General features: G+C 40.0%; 1 protein-coding gene across 4 annotated transcripts; it reads left to right on the forward strand.

Annotated features, from left to right (window-relative positions):
* The first annotated feature begins 33 nt into the window (after positions 1-33).
* TSLIG1 (tRNA splicing ligase complex subunit 1) lies at positions 34-18,813 on the forward strand. 4 transcript variants are annotated; one of them, XM_087446371.1, is made up of 7 exons: positions 34-303; positions 12,158-12,182; positions 12,457-12,578; positions 12,797-12,879; positions 13,796-13,848; positions 15,546-15,582; positions 18,312-18,813. In XM_087446371.1, the coding sequence occupies exons 3-7, from the start codon at positions 12,506-12,508 to the stop codon at positions 18,396-18,398; spliced, it is 333 nt and encodes a 110-aa protein (XP_087302497.1). In that variant the 5' UTR covers positions 34-303; positions 12,158-12,182; positions 12,457-12,505; the 3' UTR covers positions 18,399-18,813. The 4 variants fall into 4 exon arrangements, with proteins under 4 accessions (XP_087302497.1, XP_004425961.2, XP_087302496.1 ...); XM_004425904.3 differs by lacking the exon at positions 34-303 and adding an exon at positions 315-543; XM_087446370.1 differs by lacking the exon at positions 34-303 and adding an exon at positions 430-535.
* Positions 18,814-20,471: the final 1,658 nt, after the last annotated feature.

The following is a 20,471-nucleotide window of genomic DNA, read 5'->3' on the forward strand; positions in this document are numbered from 1 at the left end:
CGCACTCTCTTGGGGGCAGCCATTTTCTTAAAGGCTGTTAAGCTAAGGACCCTTTCAAAGTACTCAAATAAGAAGTCTAGGATGCTTTCAGGTCTAGTTATGAACTCGGGGTGAGGCGGCGAGAAAAGGCCTCTATCACTCAAACCTAGGGGTGTCTAATTCAAGTGTCCCCTACTCCTGGCTCCTCCAATTTATTGCCTTAGTCCTTAGGAAAAAACTATGGATGAAGCCAGCGCAGAAAATGGGGCCTTGGCCTTTTAAGCATGTGCTCCAGGCGGCGGAGCCTCAGACAGAAGTCTTAAGGTATAAAAGTACGTCCCCGAGAATGGAGTCCTGCTGGTTCTTTAAGGGTCTGTGCCTAGGGGCGGAGTCTAGAGCGGAAGTTGTATGTCAGGGCCGAAGTCCGGCTGATGAAGGGCGGAAGGAGAGTGTCTAATGCTGCAATCATGGCGCAGGAAGGGGAAGATATTAGAGATTACAACTTGACTGAGGAGCAGAAGGCGATCAAGGCTAAGTATCCTCCAGTCAATCGGAAGTACGAGTGTGAGTAGGTGGCTGACTTCTCTCATCCCCTCTCCTTGCCCGGGGCTTCCGGCCTCGCCTTCCACTTTGGCCCAGAAGGTGCTTCAGGCATGGTCCCATTTCGCCCTGTATTGTAGTTTCTTGTGCTTATTTGGGGGATGCTGAAGGAAAAAGCCACCTGGTCTAAGAGTTGGGACACCTTGGCTCCCACGTTTACAGTCTCTTGAACTTTTTCCACATGTGCTTAATCACATGTATCTTGTGAGAGTTTTACTTGTGTATTAATTCTGAAGATAATCATATTTTCAAGCGTTTGCGGGTTTGTCGCCCCCATGTATCTCCATCAGTGGGATAGTTAAGAGTGTGGCTAGGTTCGAGGACTCGGAGAGCTAAGTAGGGAACTTCTAACATGGCATTTTAACTGGATCGTGTGTTAGTAAAAAAACCCAAACCTGGTTTTGCCATTTATTAGCTTAGTGACTGCAGGCAAATCGCATAACCTCTCTGCATCTTAGTTCCTTTAGCTGAGGAATAAATGAGATAATAAATATGAAAGTATAGTGCAGAATCTAAAGTTCTATGTAAACGTTAAGTTGTCATCCCTAAAGGTGGCTGTGGTTTGGAGAGCACAAATCGAACTCTTATTTCCCCGCTTAAAATATTTCACTAATCTCCCATTATCCTCTGTATGGAGTCCAACTATTTACCATAGCATGCTAGGCTCGTACTTGCTGGACCCTGCATATTTCCCTAGCTCATTTTTCTCTCACTTAAAACAATTTTTAAAATTTGTTTTTAATAGGTGGTATATATGAGTCAAGATTCAAAAAGTACAACAGGTGTGCAGTGAAAAGTCAGTCTTTCAACTCTGGTCCCCTGCCACCTAGTTTTCCACTCTAGATCAACCATCCTTACCATTTTCTTAAGTGTACATGCAAAGATGTTCTAGCATTTACTTGAATTTATTTAACCAATTTCCAGTTGATGGACATTTATGATATTTCTACTCTTTTGCTCTTAGAAACAATGCAGCAATGAATATACTTGTACATCCATTGTTTTGCACAAGTGCAAGTGTATCTGTAGAATAAATTTCCAGAAGTTACATTGCTTTGTCAAGTATATGCATTTTTAACTTAAACAATTATTGCCAATCTCCATTGAGGTTGCTCCAGTTTATACTCAACTAGCATTGTATGAGTTTGCCTTTTTCCTCACAATTTTACCAATTTGCTGTTTTACTATACTTTTTGGTCTTTTCCAATTTAAGTATCTTGTCATACTAATTGCGTTTTTCTTATTATAAATGGGGTTGAACATATTTTAGTATGTTTGGAGCTATTTGTATTTTCCCTTCTGGGATGTGTATATTCATGGTCTTTATTTTCTGTTGGGTTGTTGGTCTTCTTTACTATACAGAAATTTATTTTTATGTAGTGAAATTTATTAACTCTTTTTATGGCTTCTGGGATGTTACACTTAAGAAGGCCTTGCCCACTCTGAGATTGTAAAATAATTCTCCTGTGTTTTCTTTTAGTACATTGAAAATAAAAGTTTTATTGAAGTATAATATATTTATAGAAGAGTGCACATATCCTAAGTGAATTTTCACAAACTGAATACACCTGTATAACTAGTAACCAGATCTATAAACAGAATATTACAGCATCCCAGAAGCCCCTCTCATGCTCCTTTCCAATCACCATCACTCTCCCTACTTCTCCCAGTAGCCTAACTTCTTTTTTTTTTTGGTGAGGAAGAGTGGTCCTGAGCTAACATCTGTGGCAGTCTTCCTCCATTTTGTTTGTGGGTAGCTGCCACAGCATGGCTTGGCAAGTGGTGTAGGTCCACACCCGGGATCCGAATTTGCAAACCCCAGGCTGTCGAAGCGGAGTGCGTGAAACTTAACCACTATGTCACCAGGCTGGCCCTGCATTAGCCTAACTTCTAACATCATAGATTAGCTTTGTCTGTTTTTGAACATTTTATTAATGGAGTCATACAGTATGTATGCCTTTTGTGTTTGGCTTTTTTTGCTCATATTTGTGAGAACTATATTTTTCCTGGTAGTTATAGATTATTCTTGCTTCTAGTATTTATGTGTTTTTTTAACATTTAAATCTTGAGTACATCAGGATTAGGGTAAGGTAGAAACTAAGTAGCCAATTTAATTATTTTCCAGATGATTTACCAGATGTTCTAACATCATTTATTCAACAGTCTGTCTTTTCCCTTTGATTGAAATGCAACATCTTTATCATATATAGAATTCCTCTGCCTATATTTAGGTCTGTAGCTAGACTTACTATTCTATTCTTTTCTTCTCTCTCTCTCTTTTCATGTGTCAGTGCCACAGATTTAATTATCGAGGCTTTATTCTATCTTTTAATATCCTGTAGGACAATCTTCTGCTCAGTACTTGCCCCTTTCCTGCCATTTTTGCTTTTTTTTCCCTATATGTAGGTAAAAATCAGCTTGCTCAGATCCGTAAAAATCACTACTGGTATTTTTTTAACTTTTTATTTTATTTTATTATTATTATTTTTTGGGGGGGGAGGAAGATCGGTCCTGAGCTAACATTTGCCAATACTCCTGTTTTTGCTGAGGAAGACTGGCCATGGGCTGACATCCATGCCCATCTTCCTCTACTTTACATGGGACGCCGCCACAGCATGGCTTGCCAAGCGGTGCGTTGGTGCGGGCCCGGGATCCAAACGGGCGAACCCTGGGCCGCTGCAGTGGAGCGCGCGCACTTAACCACTTGCGCCACCGAGCCGGCCCCAAACTTTTTATTTTAAAAGTTCCAAATATGTACAAAACTAGGCAGACAGTATGATGACTTCTGTGTGCATATTGCCCAGCTTCATCAATTACCAAATAATGGCTTATCTTTTTTCTGCTCTACCACCATATTCCCCTGTAGGGGAAGAAAAAAAACTTCCTGTACCCTTCTTAGGTTCATTGGCTGAGGCCCTACAAATTAGACTGACAAAAGACAGATTAACTAGAGAATAACAAACAAGTTTATTAACATGGGCAACACACATACACATAGGAGTACTCAGTGATGAGTAACTCAAAGGGATGCTTAGAACTTGAGCTTATATAGCATCTTAACAAACACAGTGATTTTGTAGAGAAGTGACAAGACAAAGGAAAAGCGCTTTGCACTTCTAGGGCAGCAAATTGTGGGAAGGTAAATATGTGGGAAAACTAATGGAATATAAGGGCTGTTACTAAGTTTATTATATAGATTCCTCTGGTGCTGACTCTGGATGGATAAGGATCTAGACTTTTCTCTGGTGATTAATTTCTGTCCTTGCTGATACAGAGGCAAAGGGGAACACCTTTACAAATTTATGTCCTACTTTTAGGCAAATAGTTCTTTGTATCTGCTTCCCTCACTTGTCTTCAGCTCAAAGTAATCTTTGTGCCAAAGTGGCATATTTTGGGGCGGTATATTCTGCTGCTTTTCACCTCCTTTCCTATTACTTTAAAGTAAACCACAGACAAAAAATTGCTATTGGTATTTTTCAGTCATGTTAATTATAAACAGGGAGAATTAAAGCTTTGATATTTATATGAGTCTTTTTCTCCAGGAATAATGTATGCTTTTCCATTTTTCATATATTATTTTGTGTAACCAAGGTTATTTCTAGGTATTTCATCTTCTTTGTTTCTGATGTAAATGATCTTCTCTTCCATGATATTTTCTCTATGGTTATTGATTATATTTGTGAAAGCTGTGGAATTTTATAATTAATTTTTTACACTGCCTCTATGAATTCTCTTACAGTTAGTATAATTTTCATTTGATCCTCTTGAGCAGTCATCTCCAAGCTTTTTTCATTGCACACTCTGAATTTTGTATGTTCTACTGTATTAATATATACATTATAAAGGTGTGTTTTCTTTCCTCTGACACCACTTCTGGCACTAAATGTGTGGTTTGTCCACAGCAAGCAATTCTTCAGTTCTGTGACACCAGCTGGGTGTCCAGCAATTCAGTTCTGACACCCAGAGTTAGCACAGACCCCACAGGTTAAGGACTCAGTCCCACAAGACTGCTCCTGCTTCAGACGCCAGCCCCAAATGGAGTACCCAGCCTACCCACACATCTGCCTTGCCAACTGCAAATTCTGGTGTTCCTGTGACCCCCCAATGAGGCTCAGGTTCAATAATTTGCTAGAACAACTCACAGAACTCAGATAAACACCTTACTTATGTTTACCAGTTTATTATAAGGGATACAACTCAGGAACAGCCACATAGAGGAGATGCTAGGGCAAGATACCAGAGGAGGGGCTTGGAGCTTCCATGCCTTCCCTGGGCTTTTCATCCTCCCAGCACCTGATAAGTTCACCAGTCCAGATGTTCTCCGAATCTCTTTGTTGAAGAGTTTTTTTGTTTTTTTTTGTTGTTGTTGATGTCTTAATAGTTTATAACATTGTGAAATTTTGGTTGTACATTTTTGTTTGTCAATCACCATATATATGTCTCCCTTCACCCCTTGTGCCCACCCCCACCCTCTTTGCGCCTGGTAACCACAATACGGTTCTTTCTGACCATGTGTTGCTTTATATTCCACATATGAGTGAAATCATGCAGTGTTTGTCTTTCTCTTTCGGCTTATTTCAGTTAGCATAATACCCTCCAGGTCCATCCATGTTGTTGCAAATGGGACAATTTTGTCTTTTTTATGGCTGAGTAGTATTCCACTGTATATATATACACCACATTTTCTTGATCCAATCATCAGTCAAGGGACACTTGGGTTGCCTCCACTTCTTGGCTATAGTATATAAGGGTGCAATGAACATAGGGGTGCATAAGCCTCTTTGGATTGTTGATTTCAGGTTCGTTGGATATATTCCCAGCAGTGGGATAGCTGGATCATAGAGTATTTCTATTTTTAATTTTTTGAGGAATCTCCATACCGTTTTCCATAGAGGCTGCACCAGTTGAAGAGTTATTTATTTATTTTTGTTTGTGAGGAAGATCGGCCCTGAGCTAACATCTGCCAATCCTCCTCTTTTTTTGCTGAGGAAGACTGGCCCTGGGCTAACATCCATGCCCATCTTCCTCCACTTTATATGGGACGCTGCCACGGCATGGTGTGACAAGCGGTGCATCGTGGGTGCCTGGAATCCGGACTGGCGAACCCTGGGCCGCCACAGCGGAGCGCGCGCACTTAACCACTTGTGCCACTGGGCCGGCCCCAGTTGAAGAGTTTTTATAACCCAATCTCCTGCTCCACCCTCCATGCCTTCTCACCACCCCACACCCCACACCCATTGGTGGTGGGGGATGGGGCTGAAAGTTCCCACCCTTTAATCATCTGTTTCATCTTCTCTTCTTGGTGACTGCTTCATTCTAAGGGGTCCCACCCTGAGTCACCTCATTAGTGCAGACTCAGGAGTGGTCAAAAGGGGATCATTATAAATAGCAAAAGACACTCCTAATCACTCAGGAAATTCCAAAGGTTTTAGGAGCTCTGTGCTAGGAATCAGGAACAAAGACAAAATAGGTATTTTTATTATACCTCAAAAATATTCGATAAAAAACGGCAATGTAGAATGAGAGAAGAAATAAACAGTAGTTTAACTTTTTTATTTATTGTGCAGAAAAAACCTTTTGCTCAAAAATCCTGTAATTATTTTTGTGATATGCTTCATGCTTACATCTGTGGAGATGACTGTATATTTATATGAATTACATTGATCTATTGTCTAATAATTGAATCTTTGCATTTAATGGATAAATCCCGCTTAGTGGTAGATTCTACTTGCCAACGTTTTGTGCAGAATCTTTGCATTAATGTAGCGTGAGATTAGTCTGTATTTTCTTCCAGCTTCATTTCTTGCCACTGACCTCTCCTAGATCTACCTACAAGCTTTCCCGGTAGCTCTGTTTTTCCTTTAAGACTCAACTCAGGGGCCGGCCTGGTGGAGTAGTGGTTAAGTGTGCGCGCTCTGCTGCGGTGGCCCAGGGTTCAGATCCGGGTGCACACCGACGCACTGCTTGTCAAGACGTGCTCTGGCGGCGTCCCAGATAAAGTGGAGGAAGATGGGCACGGATGTTAGCCCAGGGCCAGTCTTCCTTAGCAAAAAGAGGATTGGCAGATGTTAGCTCAGGGCTGATCTTCCTCCAAAAGAAAAAAAAAAGTTGTCATTTCATTTATTCATTCAGCAATATTATTGAGCACCTGTTGTGTATCAAACACTGAGCAGAAGTAGGGAATAAAAGAATGAGCAAACAGATATAGATCACCTGTAGTCTCTGGGTATTTAAAGTGTTAAGTCTTGTTTCCTTTGGGAATTCTTACCTGAACCCTGTGGTCTATGTTAAGTTCATTTCCTAGTCTCTCCTATAGTAGCAGTTCTCAAAGTGTGGTCTGTGGATCCCTGGGGTTCCCTAGACTCTTTCAGAGGATCTGTGATGTCAGACTATTTACAGAATAATACTGAGATGTTGTTTGCTCTTTTCACTGTGTTGATATTTGCACATATTTATTGATGGTGCAAAAGCAATGGTAGGTAAAACTTCTGGCCCCTTAGCACAATTTGAGGCAGCAGCACCAAACTGTACTGGTAGTCGTTGTATTCTTGACCACATGTACTTAAAATTAAAAAAAGAAAAAGTCATTTTTACTTAAAAATGTCCGTGATGAATTGGTAAGAACTATTAATTTCATTGAGTCTTGACCATTTAATACATACCTTTTTAATATGCTGTGTAACAGAATGGGAAATGTGCGTAAGTGTTTCTGCTGTGTGTCAAAGAATTGATGATTACCTTGAGGAAAAGAACTTGTGTAATTGTGGGAGTTGCGAGCTGCTTTTTTTTCACTAAACTATTTTTTTCTCAAAAGAATGACTGGAAGACATACTATCGTTATTCAGACTTGGGTATTTGGCAGATATTTTCTTGAAAATAAAGTGATCTGTCACATCAAGGAAAATAACACAGTATTTGTTGGCAATGATAAAATTCAAGCTTTCAAATGAAATTAGAATTTTGGAATGCTTGTATCTGCCATTATGAACTTGACAGTTTCCCAGTACTTAAAGACTTTTCTGATGAGATTGGTGGTGATATTAACAAATATTTTTTTTAATTCTACATAATTAAATTTGTCAACATTATCAGTATAACTCAGTGAACTAATATTTTCTCAAAAAACCAGGCTTGATGTTACCTAGTCAGGCGTGAGTAAGATCCATTCTAAGCAGAAGACAGAGCAATGGATTTTTTTTTTTTTTTTTTTTAAAGATTTTATTTATTTTATTTTTCCCCCCAAAGCCCCAGTGGATAGTTGTATGTTGTAGCTGCACATCCTTCTAGTTGCTGCATGTGGGACTCGGCCCCAGGATGAACGGAGAAGCGGTGCCTCGATGCGCACCCGGGATCCGAACCCGGGCCACCAGCATCGCAGTGCGCGCACTTAACCACCAAGCCACGGGGCCGGCCCAGAGCAATGGATTTTAATGTTATAGAGTGTGAAAAGTTCATTGTTACAGCTTCAGATTGCAACTAACCTTTAAAAAACTACCATGTTTCTAGATTTGGTGTAGCATCAAAGAAGATTATATACAATTTTTTGAAAAGCTATTGAAATACTCCTCCCTTTTCTTGATCTACGTACTTCAACTAAATCAACATATTGCAACACATTGAAAGACATTAAAAATATTTTCAAAAATGCTAATCATTGCCACTCTTCTCACTAAATTTTTTGGAAAATATAGTTATTTTTCATAAAAATATGCAATTTATGTTAAAATGGGTTTATTGTTATTTTTAAATGAATTAATAAGTATTTAAAAAATTTTTCAGTTAAAATTTCTAGTATGGTTAATGTTGCCAGATACAACCCATATAAACAAAAGCTCTGGGGTCCTCAATAACTTTTTTATAATTTTATTTATTTATTTATTTTTCCCCCAAAGCCCCAGTAGATAGTTGTATGTCATAGTTGCACATTCTTCTAGTTGCTGTATGTGGGACGCGGCCTCAGCATGGCCGGAGAAGCAGTGCGTCGGTGCGCGCCCGGGATCCGAACCTGGGCCGCCCGCATCGGAGCGCACGCACCCAACCGCTAAGCCACGAGGCCGGCCCTTCTCAATAACTTTTAAGAGAGTAAAGTGTTCCTGAGACCAAGAAATTTGAGAACCACTGCCCTATAGCAATCTGTCATTGTCTTTTTAAACTGTTTTTTTAAAATTGAGGTATAATTTACATATAGTAAAAGTGCTCAGATTTAAGTATAAAGTCCAATGAGTGTTGATAACATCTGTGTAACCAACGCTCCAATCAAGCTATAGAACATTTCCATCACCCTAGAAAGTTCTCTTTTGCTCCTTTCCAGTTAGTCCCCTACTCCCTTACCTAAGGCAAACACTGTTCTGATTTCTGTCACCATAGCTTAATTTTGCCTGTTTTAGAGTTTCGTGTAAGTGGAATCCTGGTGGTCTAGTGGTTAAGATTCGGTGCTCTCACGGCCTTGGCCCGGGTTCATTTCCCGGTCAGGGGACCACACTACCAGTGTGTCAGGTGTCATATTGTGGCTGCGTGTGGCTGTGACGCTGAAAGCTAAGCCACTGGTATTTTAAATACCAGCAGGGTCACCCATGATGGACAGGTTTCAGTGGAGCTTCTAGACTAAGACAAACTAGAAAGGAGGACCTAGCCACCGACTTCAAAAAAAATTGGCCATGAAAACCCTATGAATAGCAGTGGAGCATTGTCTGCTATAGTGCTGGAAGGTGAGAGGATGGTACGGAAAGACTGGGCAGGGTCCTGCTGTGCTGGACACAGGGTCACCAGGAGTCAGAATCGACTTGATGGCACTAACAACATAAGTGGAATCACACAGTATAGATTCTTTTATGTCTGGCTTCATTCAATATAAAAGATAAACACAGCCAGACGTTAAAATGGTGAACGGATTTTGTTCAGTAATTACTGACAGTAGGGGAAAGAGCTGAGCTCCATTCTGATTTGTGCAGAGGTGATTGGGCCTTTTAAAGGGAGAATGAGGGGGTCGGGGGCTCAGTAGAATCAGCGAAGTGAAAAATTACAAAAGGTTGGTCAGTGTAAATTCGATTAGGCCAGCTACGTTTGCTAGCTGGGAGTTATCCAAGTTAGGATTCTATCCTCCCACAGAGACTGGGAGTCCTTCCTGATGATTATATTTCAAAGGAATGGCTCTCGAGTCCTTGAGAAAGACACTTGTGAGTTGTAAGAGATAAATATTCACAATTGTAAGCCGTTTTCAGTAAATGCTCTGAGGCAGGTCAAGGGCCTATTGTCAGGTGGTGGCTAGAACGAACGGTAAATTCTCCTGGCACTGTGGAGCTTTCTCAGGCAGGCAGTGTAAGGGGCGGGGCTGGGCTGATCTTAGGAACACAGCCTTACGCTGCTAGAAGCCATACTCAAGTTTGGTCAAGTCTCTTAGTGCAGGAGTTTGGATGGAATAGTCATGTGCCCAGAGTTCTGCAGTCCTCACTTAACGTTTTTGAGACTCATGTTAACGCGTGTATCAGTAGCCCATGCTTTTTTATTGCTGAATACTATGGCATTGTATGATTATTCCTCAGTTTGCTTATCTGTTCTCTTATTGATGAACATTGAGTTTTTAATTTTTGGGAATCAAATTGCTATGGACATTCTTATATGTCTTTTTGTGAACACATGCTTTTATTTCTCTAGGGTTAATACCTGTCATTTTCTTTTAACTTGTTTGTTGTCTCTGCTGGTCAGTGAGCCCCTTAGTGCCTAAAATGTATTAAGTCCTTGGTAATATTTTTGAATGAGTTAGAGAAGAATTTGAACCTTGAGTGCCACCAAAAGACTCTTTGTTATGGTGCAAAGTGTACTAAATTGGGAGTCAGAAAATCTAAATTCTAGTCTCAACTCTCCCTCTAATCAACAATGTAGCCCTGAACAAGTCACACAATCTCCCTGGATTTCAGGTTTCTTCTTGTAAGTGAAGGAATTATATTAAATGATCTCCAAGACTTCCTTCTAGCCCGAATAGTCTATGATCCTGGATGGGAAAATTGACGGAAGTTATGATATGAGTGAAAAATAGACTCTGAGAGCCAGCCCTGATGGCCTGGTGGTTAAAGTTCGGCGCTCACTGCTTTGGTGGCCTGGGTTTGTTTCCTGGTCACGGAACCACACCACCCATCTGTCAGTTGCCGTGCTGTGGCTGCAGCTCACATAGAAGAACTAGAAGGACTTACAGCTGGGATATACAACCATGCACTGGGGCTTTGGGGAGGAAAAAAAAAAGAATAAACCCTGAAATATTGAGATAACAGATCAATGGGAGCTTGCTATAGTAGCAGTTGTTAATTTCTGGTATTCCTGTGAGAATAGCAGGAAAAAGCTCATAATACATATTGTGATATGTAGAGTTTATGTTCTAAAACTGTTTTATCAGCCAAGGATATCATTGAGAAGTACTTCAAATGCAGGATATCAGCAAATAAAAAACGTGGCTGTTGTTTAAAAAAAAGCACAAAAAGTCCTATTTTATCTAGGATTTGACTAGCTGTTGATGAGACAGAGAAATCTGGAATTTTATATCTTTGATGATGTAGTTCCTAGAATTTTGGTCATTCACACAATAGATTTTTAGAAGAGATTGTTTTATTGAGGAAAAGTAACTAATGGCAGGAAATGGTATTTGTTTATTAAGAAACTAAAATGTATTAGACATTTTTTAGATTACCCAGAGACTGTGGCCCTGCTGCCTTCCAGAAATTGTCATTCACTTAAATATAAATCCTGGCAGGGGCTGGCCCGGTAGCACAGTGGTTAAGTGCGCGCGGTCCATTGAGGCGGCCCAGGGTTCACAGGTTCAGATCCTGGGCGCGCACCAACGCACTACTCGTCAAGCCATGCTGTGGCAGCGTCCCATATAAAGTAGAAGAAGATGGGCACGGATGTTAGCCCAGGGCCAGTCTTCCTCAGCAAAAAGAAGAGGATTGGCAACAGATGTTAGCTCAGGGCGAATCTTCCTCTACATACACGTACATATGTACATACTAATCTTCCTCTACATACATACATACATACATGCATAAATAAAAATAAATAAATAAATAAATAAATCTTGGCTTTTTAAAAAATAACCCTTCACAAAGCAATTAACTTTGTTGTGTAAGTGAATAGCAAAAGGTATGGTCTGTCCCACATTTTCTTGCTCTTCAAGGATGATGTTCTTATTTATTTATTTGTTTTTTGTGAGGAAGATCAGCCCTGAGCTAACATCCATGCTAATCCTCCTCTTTTTGCTGAGGAAGACCGGCTCTGTGCTAACATCTATTGCCAATCCTCCTCCTTTTTTTTTTTTTTTTCCCAAAGCCCCAGTAGATAGTTGTATGTCATAGTTGCATATCCTTCCAGTTGCTGTATGTGGGACGTGGCCTCAGCACGGCCGGAGAAGCCGTGCGTCGGTACGCGCCCGGGATCCGAACCCGGGCTGCCAGTAGTGGAGCGCGCTCACTTAACCACTAAGCCATGGGGCTGGCCCGGATGATGTTCTTAATAATGAACTAGAGTTATTTTCCTGTGACTTGCAAGTCAAATGTAGTGACTTATAAGTGTTTTTCCCTCTCTCCCTTAGATTTGGATCATACAGCGGATGTCCAGTGAGTATAGCGGGAGTTTATGCCTATGAAACCATGTGCTTAAATAGGAGGGCTGATGTTTTAATCTTGATGTTCTTAGTTTTAATTTTTTTCCTCCTGTTTTGGGTCCTTAGAACATGAGAATGATGGATTAAAAGCATCCAGTTTCTGTGCCATTTAATTTATTGAGGCCTGTGGTTTTGTATTTATCGTATTGATTTTATTTTGACTTTGCTGTCAAGTTCTCTCTCTTGCATTGGTTTATATTACACGGGGCATGAATGTATTTCTTTAGGTTACACGCCTGGGGAGAGACTCTGGAGGAAGCATTTGAGCAATGTGCAATGGCCATGTTTGGTTACATGACAGATACTGGGACAGTGGAGCCCCTGCAAACAGTAGAAGTAGAAACCCAAGGTAACCAGTTTATTCACAGGGAAGAAATTGTTATACAAATGTGCAATATTCTACATAATTTCAGTATATTTTCACCATAAGAACAGCAAAATTGATTATGAGCCTATTCCTCTTTCAACTAGTCTAAGAAATTCATTGCACTTTTAAATTCAAACAAGTTTTTAGAGATGAGAATTATTAAACATCATGCTATCATGGTTCTTTTTGATCCTCTGTAGGAGATGACTTACAATCTCTTCTGTTTCACTTTTTGGATGAGTGGCTTTATAAGTTTAGTGCTGATGAATACTTCATACCCAGGGTAAGCAAGGGTTTTGTTTTGTTTTTTACTGAGCAAATGGGTTCTTTTTAGTTCATATTTTAAAATAGAACAAGTGATTTCAAATAGAACATGCAATGCAAAACCAAGCCATACAGATATGTTAGATGATACTGATTTGCAGAAATTATAATGACCATAGGCGCTTCTTGGTTAACCTGAGTTTCCCTGTGTATATGCATTTTGTATTTAGATCTCTTGTTATATACTTGTCACTAATCAGTATTGTGTCATAGGAATGCACCTACTGTCTTCATCCGCACTTTTTATGTCTCCCAAGTTTAAGCTATATTTCTGTCCATCCATATGTTCCTTTTGTCCCCTTTGAAATTTAGCAGCTCTGCCATGTTGGCCTAAGTTAAAAAATTGCTGCTTTTAGTTTTCTTTGACGTGAAAAAGGAAAAGCCAAATGGAGATTGCTTGTTGCCATCAACCTCTAGAAAGGAACATCTCTCCAACATCATTGTTATCTAACACACATGGCCCTCCCTGCTTCCGTAGTTACTCCGTTCTCTCCCTTACTGTCTCCTCTACAGCTGCTCCTCCAACTGGGTCTTTCATCCTACAAAGTTCAAGTGCCTACAATATTACATAAAAATAGGCTGACAGTGATTGAAATCCTGTATCATTCTACTCTATTTATCTGACAGAGGAATTGTTTTGACTCATGTTTTTAGATTGTACATTTTTCAAGAATACCTCCCTTGAATATGTAAGAAAAACCTTATTTCCTTGAAATATATTTAGTTTGTTGTTCTATTTTAGTTGACATTTTAATTTTCTTTGCTTCAGAGAAGTTGTATTATTTTGTAGAAAAGGTGGTAACCTAGGCATGTTTTAGTAGATGGTCTGTTATGAACATTTTTTTAAATTAAAAAAAAATTCTTTTCCTCTTTAGGAAGTGAAAGTACTTAATATCGATCAAAGAAATTTCAAATTACGATCCATTGGGTAAGTTTTGAAAATCTTTTAAGTAGCAAGTCATGAAAGATGTTAAAGTTGTATTCTTCACTGAACTTAGTGAGCAGGAAGACAGAAATGTTAAGTCGGAGGACCAATTGCATCCCATGGGGCTTTGCAGGTTAAGCTTTGTGAGGCACCTAGGAACAAGGGCTCACCTCAGCTTTGGAGGACCAGAAACTTGTCAGAACAAAGTTGATTTGGGTTCCGAAACCTGATTTCCAATATGGTGATTTTTAACACAAAAAGATATATAATTGCTAGATGGCACAGATATTTCCATAAAGCCTAGCTTGGCGATGGGAAACACTGATGCATCGTTTCTCATAGATCCTCACACCTGGACTCCATTCAAACCAGTTCCTTCTGTCAACAAAGTGTACTTTTCCTTCCAGAGTTTGCGAACATTTCATTAGCTCACTTTGATTGGACTTTGTCTTCCACAAATTTCTTCAGTCACTTAGTGATATCTTTTAGGTTATTTCTATGTAGAACTATTTTTTCCATTTTATGTTGAATTTTATTTGTTTCTTTTTGTAAAGTGAGGTCTTTCATTATCTGCCCCTCCTTTTTTTTTATAGGTAAGGAAACAGGCTTATCCAAGGGTGCTTAGCTAATAAATGGTCGAACAGAATTCTAAAACTTGGGGCCGGCTCCGTGGCTTAGCGGTTAAGTGCGCGCGCTCTGATGCTGGAGGCCCGGGTTCGGATCCCGGGTGCGCCCCGAGGCACCACTTCTCCGTCCAACGCGAGGCCGAGTCCCACGTACAGCAACTAGAAGGATGTGAACCTATGACATACAACTATCTACTGGGGCTTTGGGGGGAAAAAAATGAATAAATAAAATCTTTAAAAAAAAAAAAAAAAGAATTCTAAAACTTTGCTCTTTCTACTACTGCTACTGCTTCTGCTCTGTGATCTTCAGCCACATTAGTGTTGAAGGCAGACAGGATGCTCATCCCAAGTGCTAGGAGAGTATCTTTCTAGGGCCTTCTATATGCAGACCAGGGACATTTTTTTTAAGTTATAAAATACAAGTCCAGTTCAGACCATATTGCAGAATCTAGTATTTTTCCTCTATGGTCCTCAGACCTGCTTTCTCCAATAGGAGATATTATTTAATAAGTTCTATAGCCCTGAGTACAGTGAACATTTTGAACATGCTACTCTGTTATGAAATGATATTTATTAAGTATTGTTTATTGAGAATCTACCATATGCACACTATACTAGGGCACTTTTTTTTTTAGAGCAACTATCAACGTTGTAAGAATGGCTGTTGCACATGTCTCTCAACAGCTGTATCTGCTGGCAGTCAAACTGAAATTTATAGCTTCCTTACCCCTCCCATCTCTTTTGGCTTTCTAGTATCTTGACCACTTTTATAACGCTTATTTTAAAATATATAAAGAGAGGGCCGGCCTCGTGGCTTAGCCGTTAAGTGCGTGTGCTCCGCTGCTGGCGGCCCGGGTTCGGATCCCGGGCGCGCACTGACGCACTGCTTCTCTGGCCATGCTGAGGCTGCGTCCCACATACAGCAACTAGAAGGATGTGCAGCTATGACATACAACTATCTACTGGGGCTTTGGGGGGAAAATAAATAAATAAATAAAATCTTTAAAATATATGAAGAGAGAATAAATATTAAATCTTGGAAATCTTAATCATGTTTTAATTTTACTTTTCAAGGTGGGGAGAAGAATTCTCATTGTCCAAACACCCTCAGGTAAGGTTTTAATCCAGCCATTAAAAACATTTTATACCTCTTTACCATAAAGTCAGTATATGTAACAGTAAACTTCAGTGAGTTCTAATAATTGGTGTAAAGTGGTTAGTTTTCTCAGACTTCTCTCACCTGTCTGGACTCATGTTAAAACCCAGTGGTCTCACACATCTGATCTGGTGGATGAGGAGTCAGCCCTGGGTTCCAGGGGCGGTCGTGTTAAGGATTGTCATGGGGCTTAAAAGTCCCTTTGCCTTTTCCAGCTTTGGTGTCTTCTCCTGTAATGAAGTGTTGGACTAGATGTTCTCTAAAGTACCTGCTACCTTCTGTGCTGCTCCAGATTCTGAATCTGCCAGCCTGTAAGGCTTCACTCTCTACTAGTCAACTCTGTTGGAATAGGGTAGGCAGATTTTTCCTGTAAAGGGCTAGGTAAAGGTTTAAGCTTTGGGGCAGAGAGTGATGGAAGGGCAGCTGCTCAGCTCTTCTGCTACAGCGCTAAAGCAGCCGTGGACAGTACGTCAACAGATGAATGTGACTGTGTTCCCGTAACACTTTATTCATGGATATCGAAATTTGAATTTTGTATCATTTTCAAATGTTATTATTTTTTTTAACCATTTAGAAATGTGAAAACCCTTCTTAGTTTGTGGGGCTGTACAAAAATAGGTGGCAGGCCGGATTTGGCCCCTGATGTGTAGTGTTGCTGACCCAAGGAGACCCAAATTAGTTGGAGGTGACTGGGAAATCCTGGTTGCTTCCAGTGGCTGCAGTGTCATTTCTTCAACCACAATATAATGAAATGAAGCCTGGTGAGGGAGCCTCAGGGGAGAGAAACTTAAAAAGAAGAGAAACCGGTAGAGGGGGGAGTGTGAATAGAAAACCAATTATTTTTATTACACAAATGACAGTGGAATTTTCTTCTTAACTTACTATGTTTGAGATGCCTATTAGACATCTAAATGGAGATGTCAGATAATAGGCATTTGTGTGTATGATGACTGTCGTTCAGAGGATAAGTGTGTCTGGAAATATGAATTTAGGAGTCATCACTGAATAGATGATATTTATAGCCATGTGGCTAGATAAGATCACCAAGGAGGGAGTGTAAATAAGAGACAGTAGTAGAGAGGACTGAACCCTGGGGCACTAAGTTTGAAAGAGAAGGAGCCATAAAGGAAAAGAAGGAGGAGAGCCTAGTGAGAGGGGGCGAAAGAAGAGGGGTTCCTTAGAGGCCAGATAGCTAATGCTCTTGAGACTGCTCAGAGGTTAAGATAAGGGTTGAGTCTTGACCATGGATTTACTAATCGTGGAAAGATGTGTGTAAATATTTGGGGTGGGTTAGAGAAGGAATGAGAGGTGGGAGAGTAGAGGCAGTATATTGAGACAATTCTTTAGAAGAGTTTGCAGAAAAGGGGAACATGGATAGAACAGTAATAGCTAGTGGGGACTGTGTCTGGTCAGGGAGAAGAGTTTTGTCTTGTTTTAACTGAGATTTTGTAGCACCATTGTATGCTAAGTGGAAATGATCTAGAAATCGGGAAAAATTGATCATGCTGGAGAGGGAGAGAATAATTTCAGAGCAAAGACCTTAAGTTGGTAAGGATGGGTATGGGATAGAGTGTTGAAGTGGTGTGGGATAGAATGTTGAAGTGGAGAAGTCTGCCTTCTGATAGGAACAGGGACGGGCCATTCATTGTAACAGGAGGAAAGGCTAATGGGAGTACAGATACAGTCGGAGGGTAGATTTGATGGGGGGAAGAGGAGTCAGTTCTTACTGATTGCTCTTGTTTTCTCTAGGAAGCATGGTTGATTGAGAATGAGAATGAGAATGAGGGAAGGATGCTAGAGGTGAAGATGTGAAATAATTGCCTCAGACAGTGAGAAAGCGAATTTAGTGGTAAATGTAGGATTAGTGGTCAGTGCTGAGTAGCCTTTTGAGATTTGTGGACATACATTTAAGGTGATGCCAGCTAGCATGATGTGTGCCGCCACTGGCAGAGAGTTGAATTTGATTTAGGTTGTAGTTTTGCCAGGTGATTATAGCAGAGGGGGGACAAGCAAAGGTAGGCGCCATTCAAATCCGTCTGTGAAATCTTCAGATTTCTTTTGTGCTATAGAGCCAGCAAATGCCAATCACCTATTCTCTGATAGATTTTGTGGTGCACAGAATTATCGTAGATTCTTTTCTAGAACTGGAAGGAACTAAGAGAACATCTAATCCTGTGGTTCTATACTGGGGTCGGGTAGTGGGGAGTGTCATATATCATAAACCTATGGGGAGAGAAGAGCCCCACAAGGTAAAGTGAATATTGGCAGCGAGGAGAAGAGAATAGGCCGAGTTCCTAGGGCCCGGGTTAGACTGCAAGGAGAGAGTCTTGAGAAGGAGCCCAGAGCCAAACAGTAGGAAAGCTTTGTATTCTTTGATTCAACCCACTTGATAAATGAAAGAGAGGTCAGGCAGCTTCCATATCCAAGTGGAAACAAAGCTGGGATTAGAGTTCATCTCCTAACTCCAGGTCAGTGCTCTTTCTACTGTGCTCATGTTGCTGCTCGTTTCTATTGGATCAGTGTATAATACTATACTAATTTGATAACCAGTTGTTTTATGTGAGTTTTTAGTTTTTCAGAATAATATTAACATTTTGACTTTCTGCCAATTGTTGCTAGAGTTAATGATTCTGATTTCAATGTCCTTTTTTTCCTATTTGTTTTTTCTCTAACACCAACTTTAGGGAACTGAAGTCAAGGCAATAACATATTCAGCAATGCAGGTCTATAATGAAGAGAAGCCAGAAGTTTTTGTGATCATTGACATTTAAGACACCAAAAAAAAAAAGAAAAAAAAAGACTCCTATGAAGAACTGTTTTTTCTCTTCCTTTTGAGAAGATATCATGATTTAAATTCTACACTACAGTATCTGTTGAAATATGGAGATTTGCAGAACAGAAAATTTTAACTTAAAGTGTGACTTTCAGAAATGGAAAATCAGAGCACAGCCTTGGTCTATGTTACTCAAATATTCAAACTTTAAAGAATTCTTCGGGTGGCAAGTATGGTTCCTCATTTATTAATTCCCTACTGTAGCAGCAGGTGCATCACACCCTTCCAGTGGAATACAGGCCCTCCAGGGGTCCCAAAAGGGATCACTGATGTAAGCAGCAAGCCAAGAGACTCCAAAGCCTCTGTGTTCTTACTGAATCCAGTTTGAAAAAAAAATAATTTGAGAAATCCTACACCCAGTATTTTGCTTTTCTTCCACATTGGTTAAGACATCTATTTTCTGTATGTTCATTAAGAGAGGTTGTGTTTTAGATTGCTGTAGGACAGAGCCATTCTGTATTCCAGTTTGTTTTCTTAGAAGAAATACTTACAGTTGAACAATTGGAAGACTTCTCTAGGAAGAGCCCTGAGTTTCTCTTTCACTTTTTAGAAACACCGATGTATTGACACTTTCCTATTTTCCCATAAGAAAAATTCAATGCCCTTACAAAGGGGCCTTTCCTTCTAAGATGTAATTTTATAATAAAGCCAGTATATTTATACAGTTATACAGAGAAGAAAAGGAGAATTTAAAAAAAGTTTTTTTTAAATTACTTAAGCTCTTCATTTCTAAGGAGACAGGAGGTCAGGAAAACAACTTTAAAATGATCTGAACTTTTCAAAGTAGATAACTTTTTAAAAATGAAACTGTTTTCATTTGATTTGCAACATTATTCTATTCTCTATTCCTTGATTGAGGTGTTCTTTCAATACAAGAGTTTGCAAAGTTGCTATTGATTCACAGGTACATGAGAAAAGATCGTCACTGGGTGGTGCCAAATATCTTACAGTAAGCAGAGCTTGACTTAAAAGGAAGAATTTGTGCACTTTCTAAGTGTTCTGTCTGAGCACTGCATTATTTTTCCCTGGGTATTTAACAAAGTACAAGTAAAGGAGACTAGGCCAAGAGCCTGTGATTTGAATAGTAACTCTTCAAATGAATACATAGCAGGATCACTGGGGTAGTGTCCTTGTTAACCTTCTTTATTCTCAGGCAAGTTTTGTAAATTTGAATTGTGGCCCTCCAAGCGAAAAATGTCTAGAAGAACCTCTTTACCTTGTGTTAGGATGAATTACCAGGCTGAGGTGGGGCCCTTTTTTTGTGGACCCCTTTGCATATCCTGGGCTGCTTGGGGGGGTTGGTTGTGAAATGAGCAATGGGATACCACGAAGGCAATGGAAGAGCCAAATCCAGAGTAAGAAGAGCTCTTGGGATGTATTAAGCCAAGTAGAGTAGAAACTCGACTAGGAAAAAAAGCATAGCCACATGGGCCGGCCCTGGGGTGTAGTGTTTAAGTTCGGCGTGCTCTGCTTCAGTGGCCCAGATTCGCAGGTTCGGATCCTGGGTGTGGACCTATACCATTCGTCAGCCATGCTGTGGTGGCTACCCCCATACAAAATAGAGGAAGATGGGCTCAGATGTTAGCTCAGGGCTAATCTTTCTCAAGCAAAAAGGAAAAAAGAGGAAGATTGGCAATGGATGTTAGCTCAGGGCGACTCTTCCTCAGCCAAAAAAAAAAGAACATAGCCATATCTCTTACCACCAGTGCTGTATAACGGGGTTCAGTAAAAACAAGTCAGATGTAATTATACAGTACAAATTATATTTCTTTTTATTAAAACAGATGACTCACAAAGACCACCCCACTTTCTCTGCTGCTTATTCTAAAAGTTCAAAAGCTAATGTTATTTAGCAAAAATATTTTAACTGTAGAAACATCTAGTTTCTTAGGACAAGACAGTAGAGAATAGTGGATTTCAATTGTTTTTTCCCACCGCCAAATAAATACACAACTGTGTGTGTTTTTAAAATTACCTCCAAGTATAAACTTGAAGGACGTTAAGTCATGGA

The sequence above is a fragment of the Ceratotherium simum genome, chromosome 22, assembly GCF_057802395.1.
Source record: "Ceratotherium simum simum isolate JZ-2026a chromosome 22, ASM5780239v1, whole genome shotgun sequence".
Classification (NCBI taxonomy): Eukaryota; Metazoa; Chordata; class Mammalia; order Perissodactyla; family Rhinocerotidae; genus Ceratotherium; species Ceratotherium simum.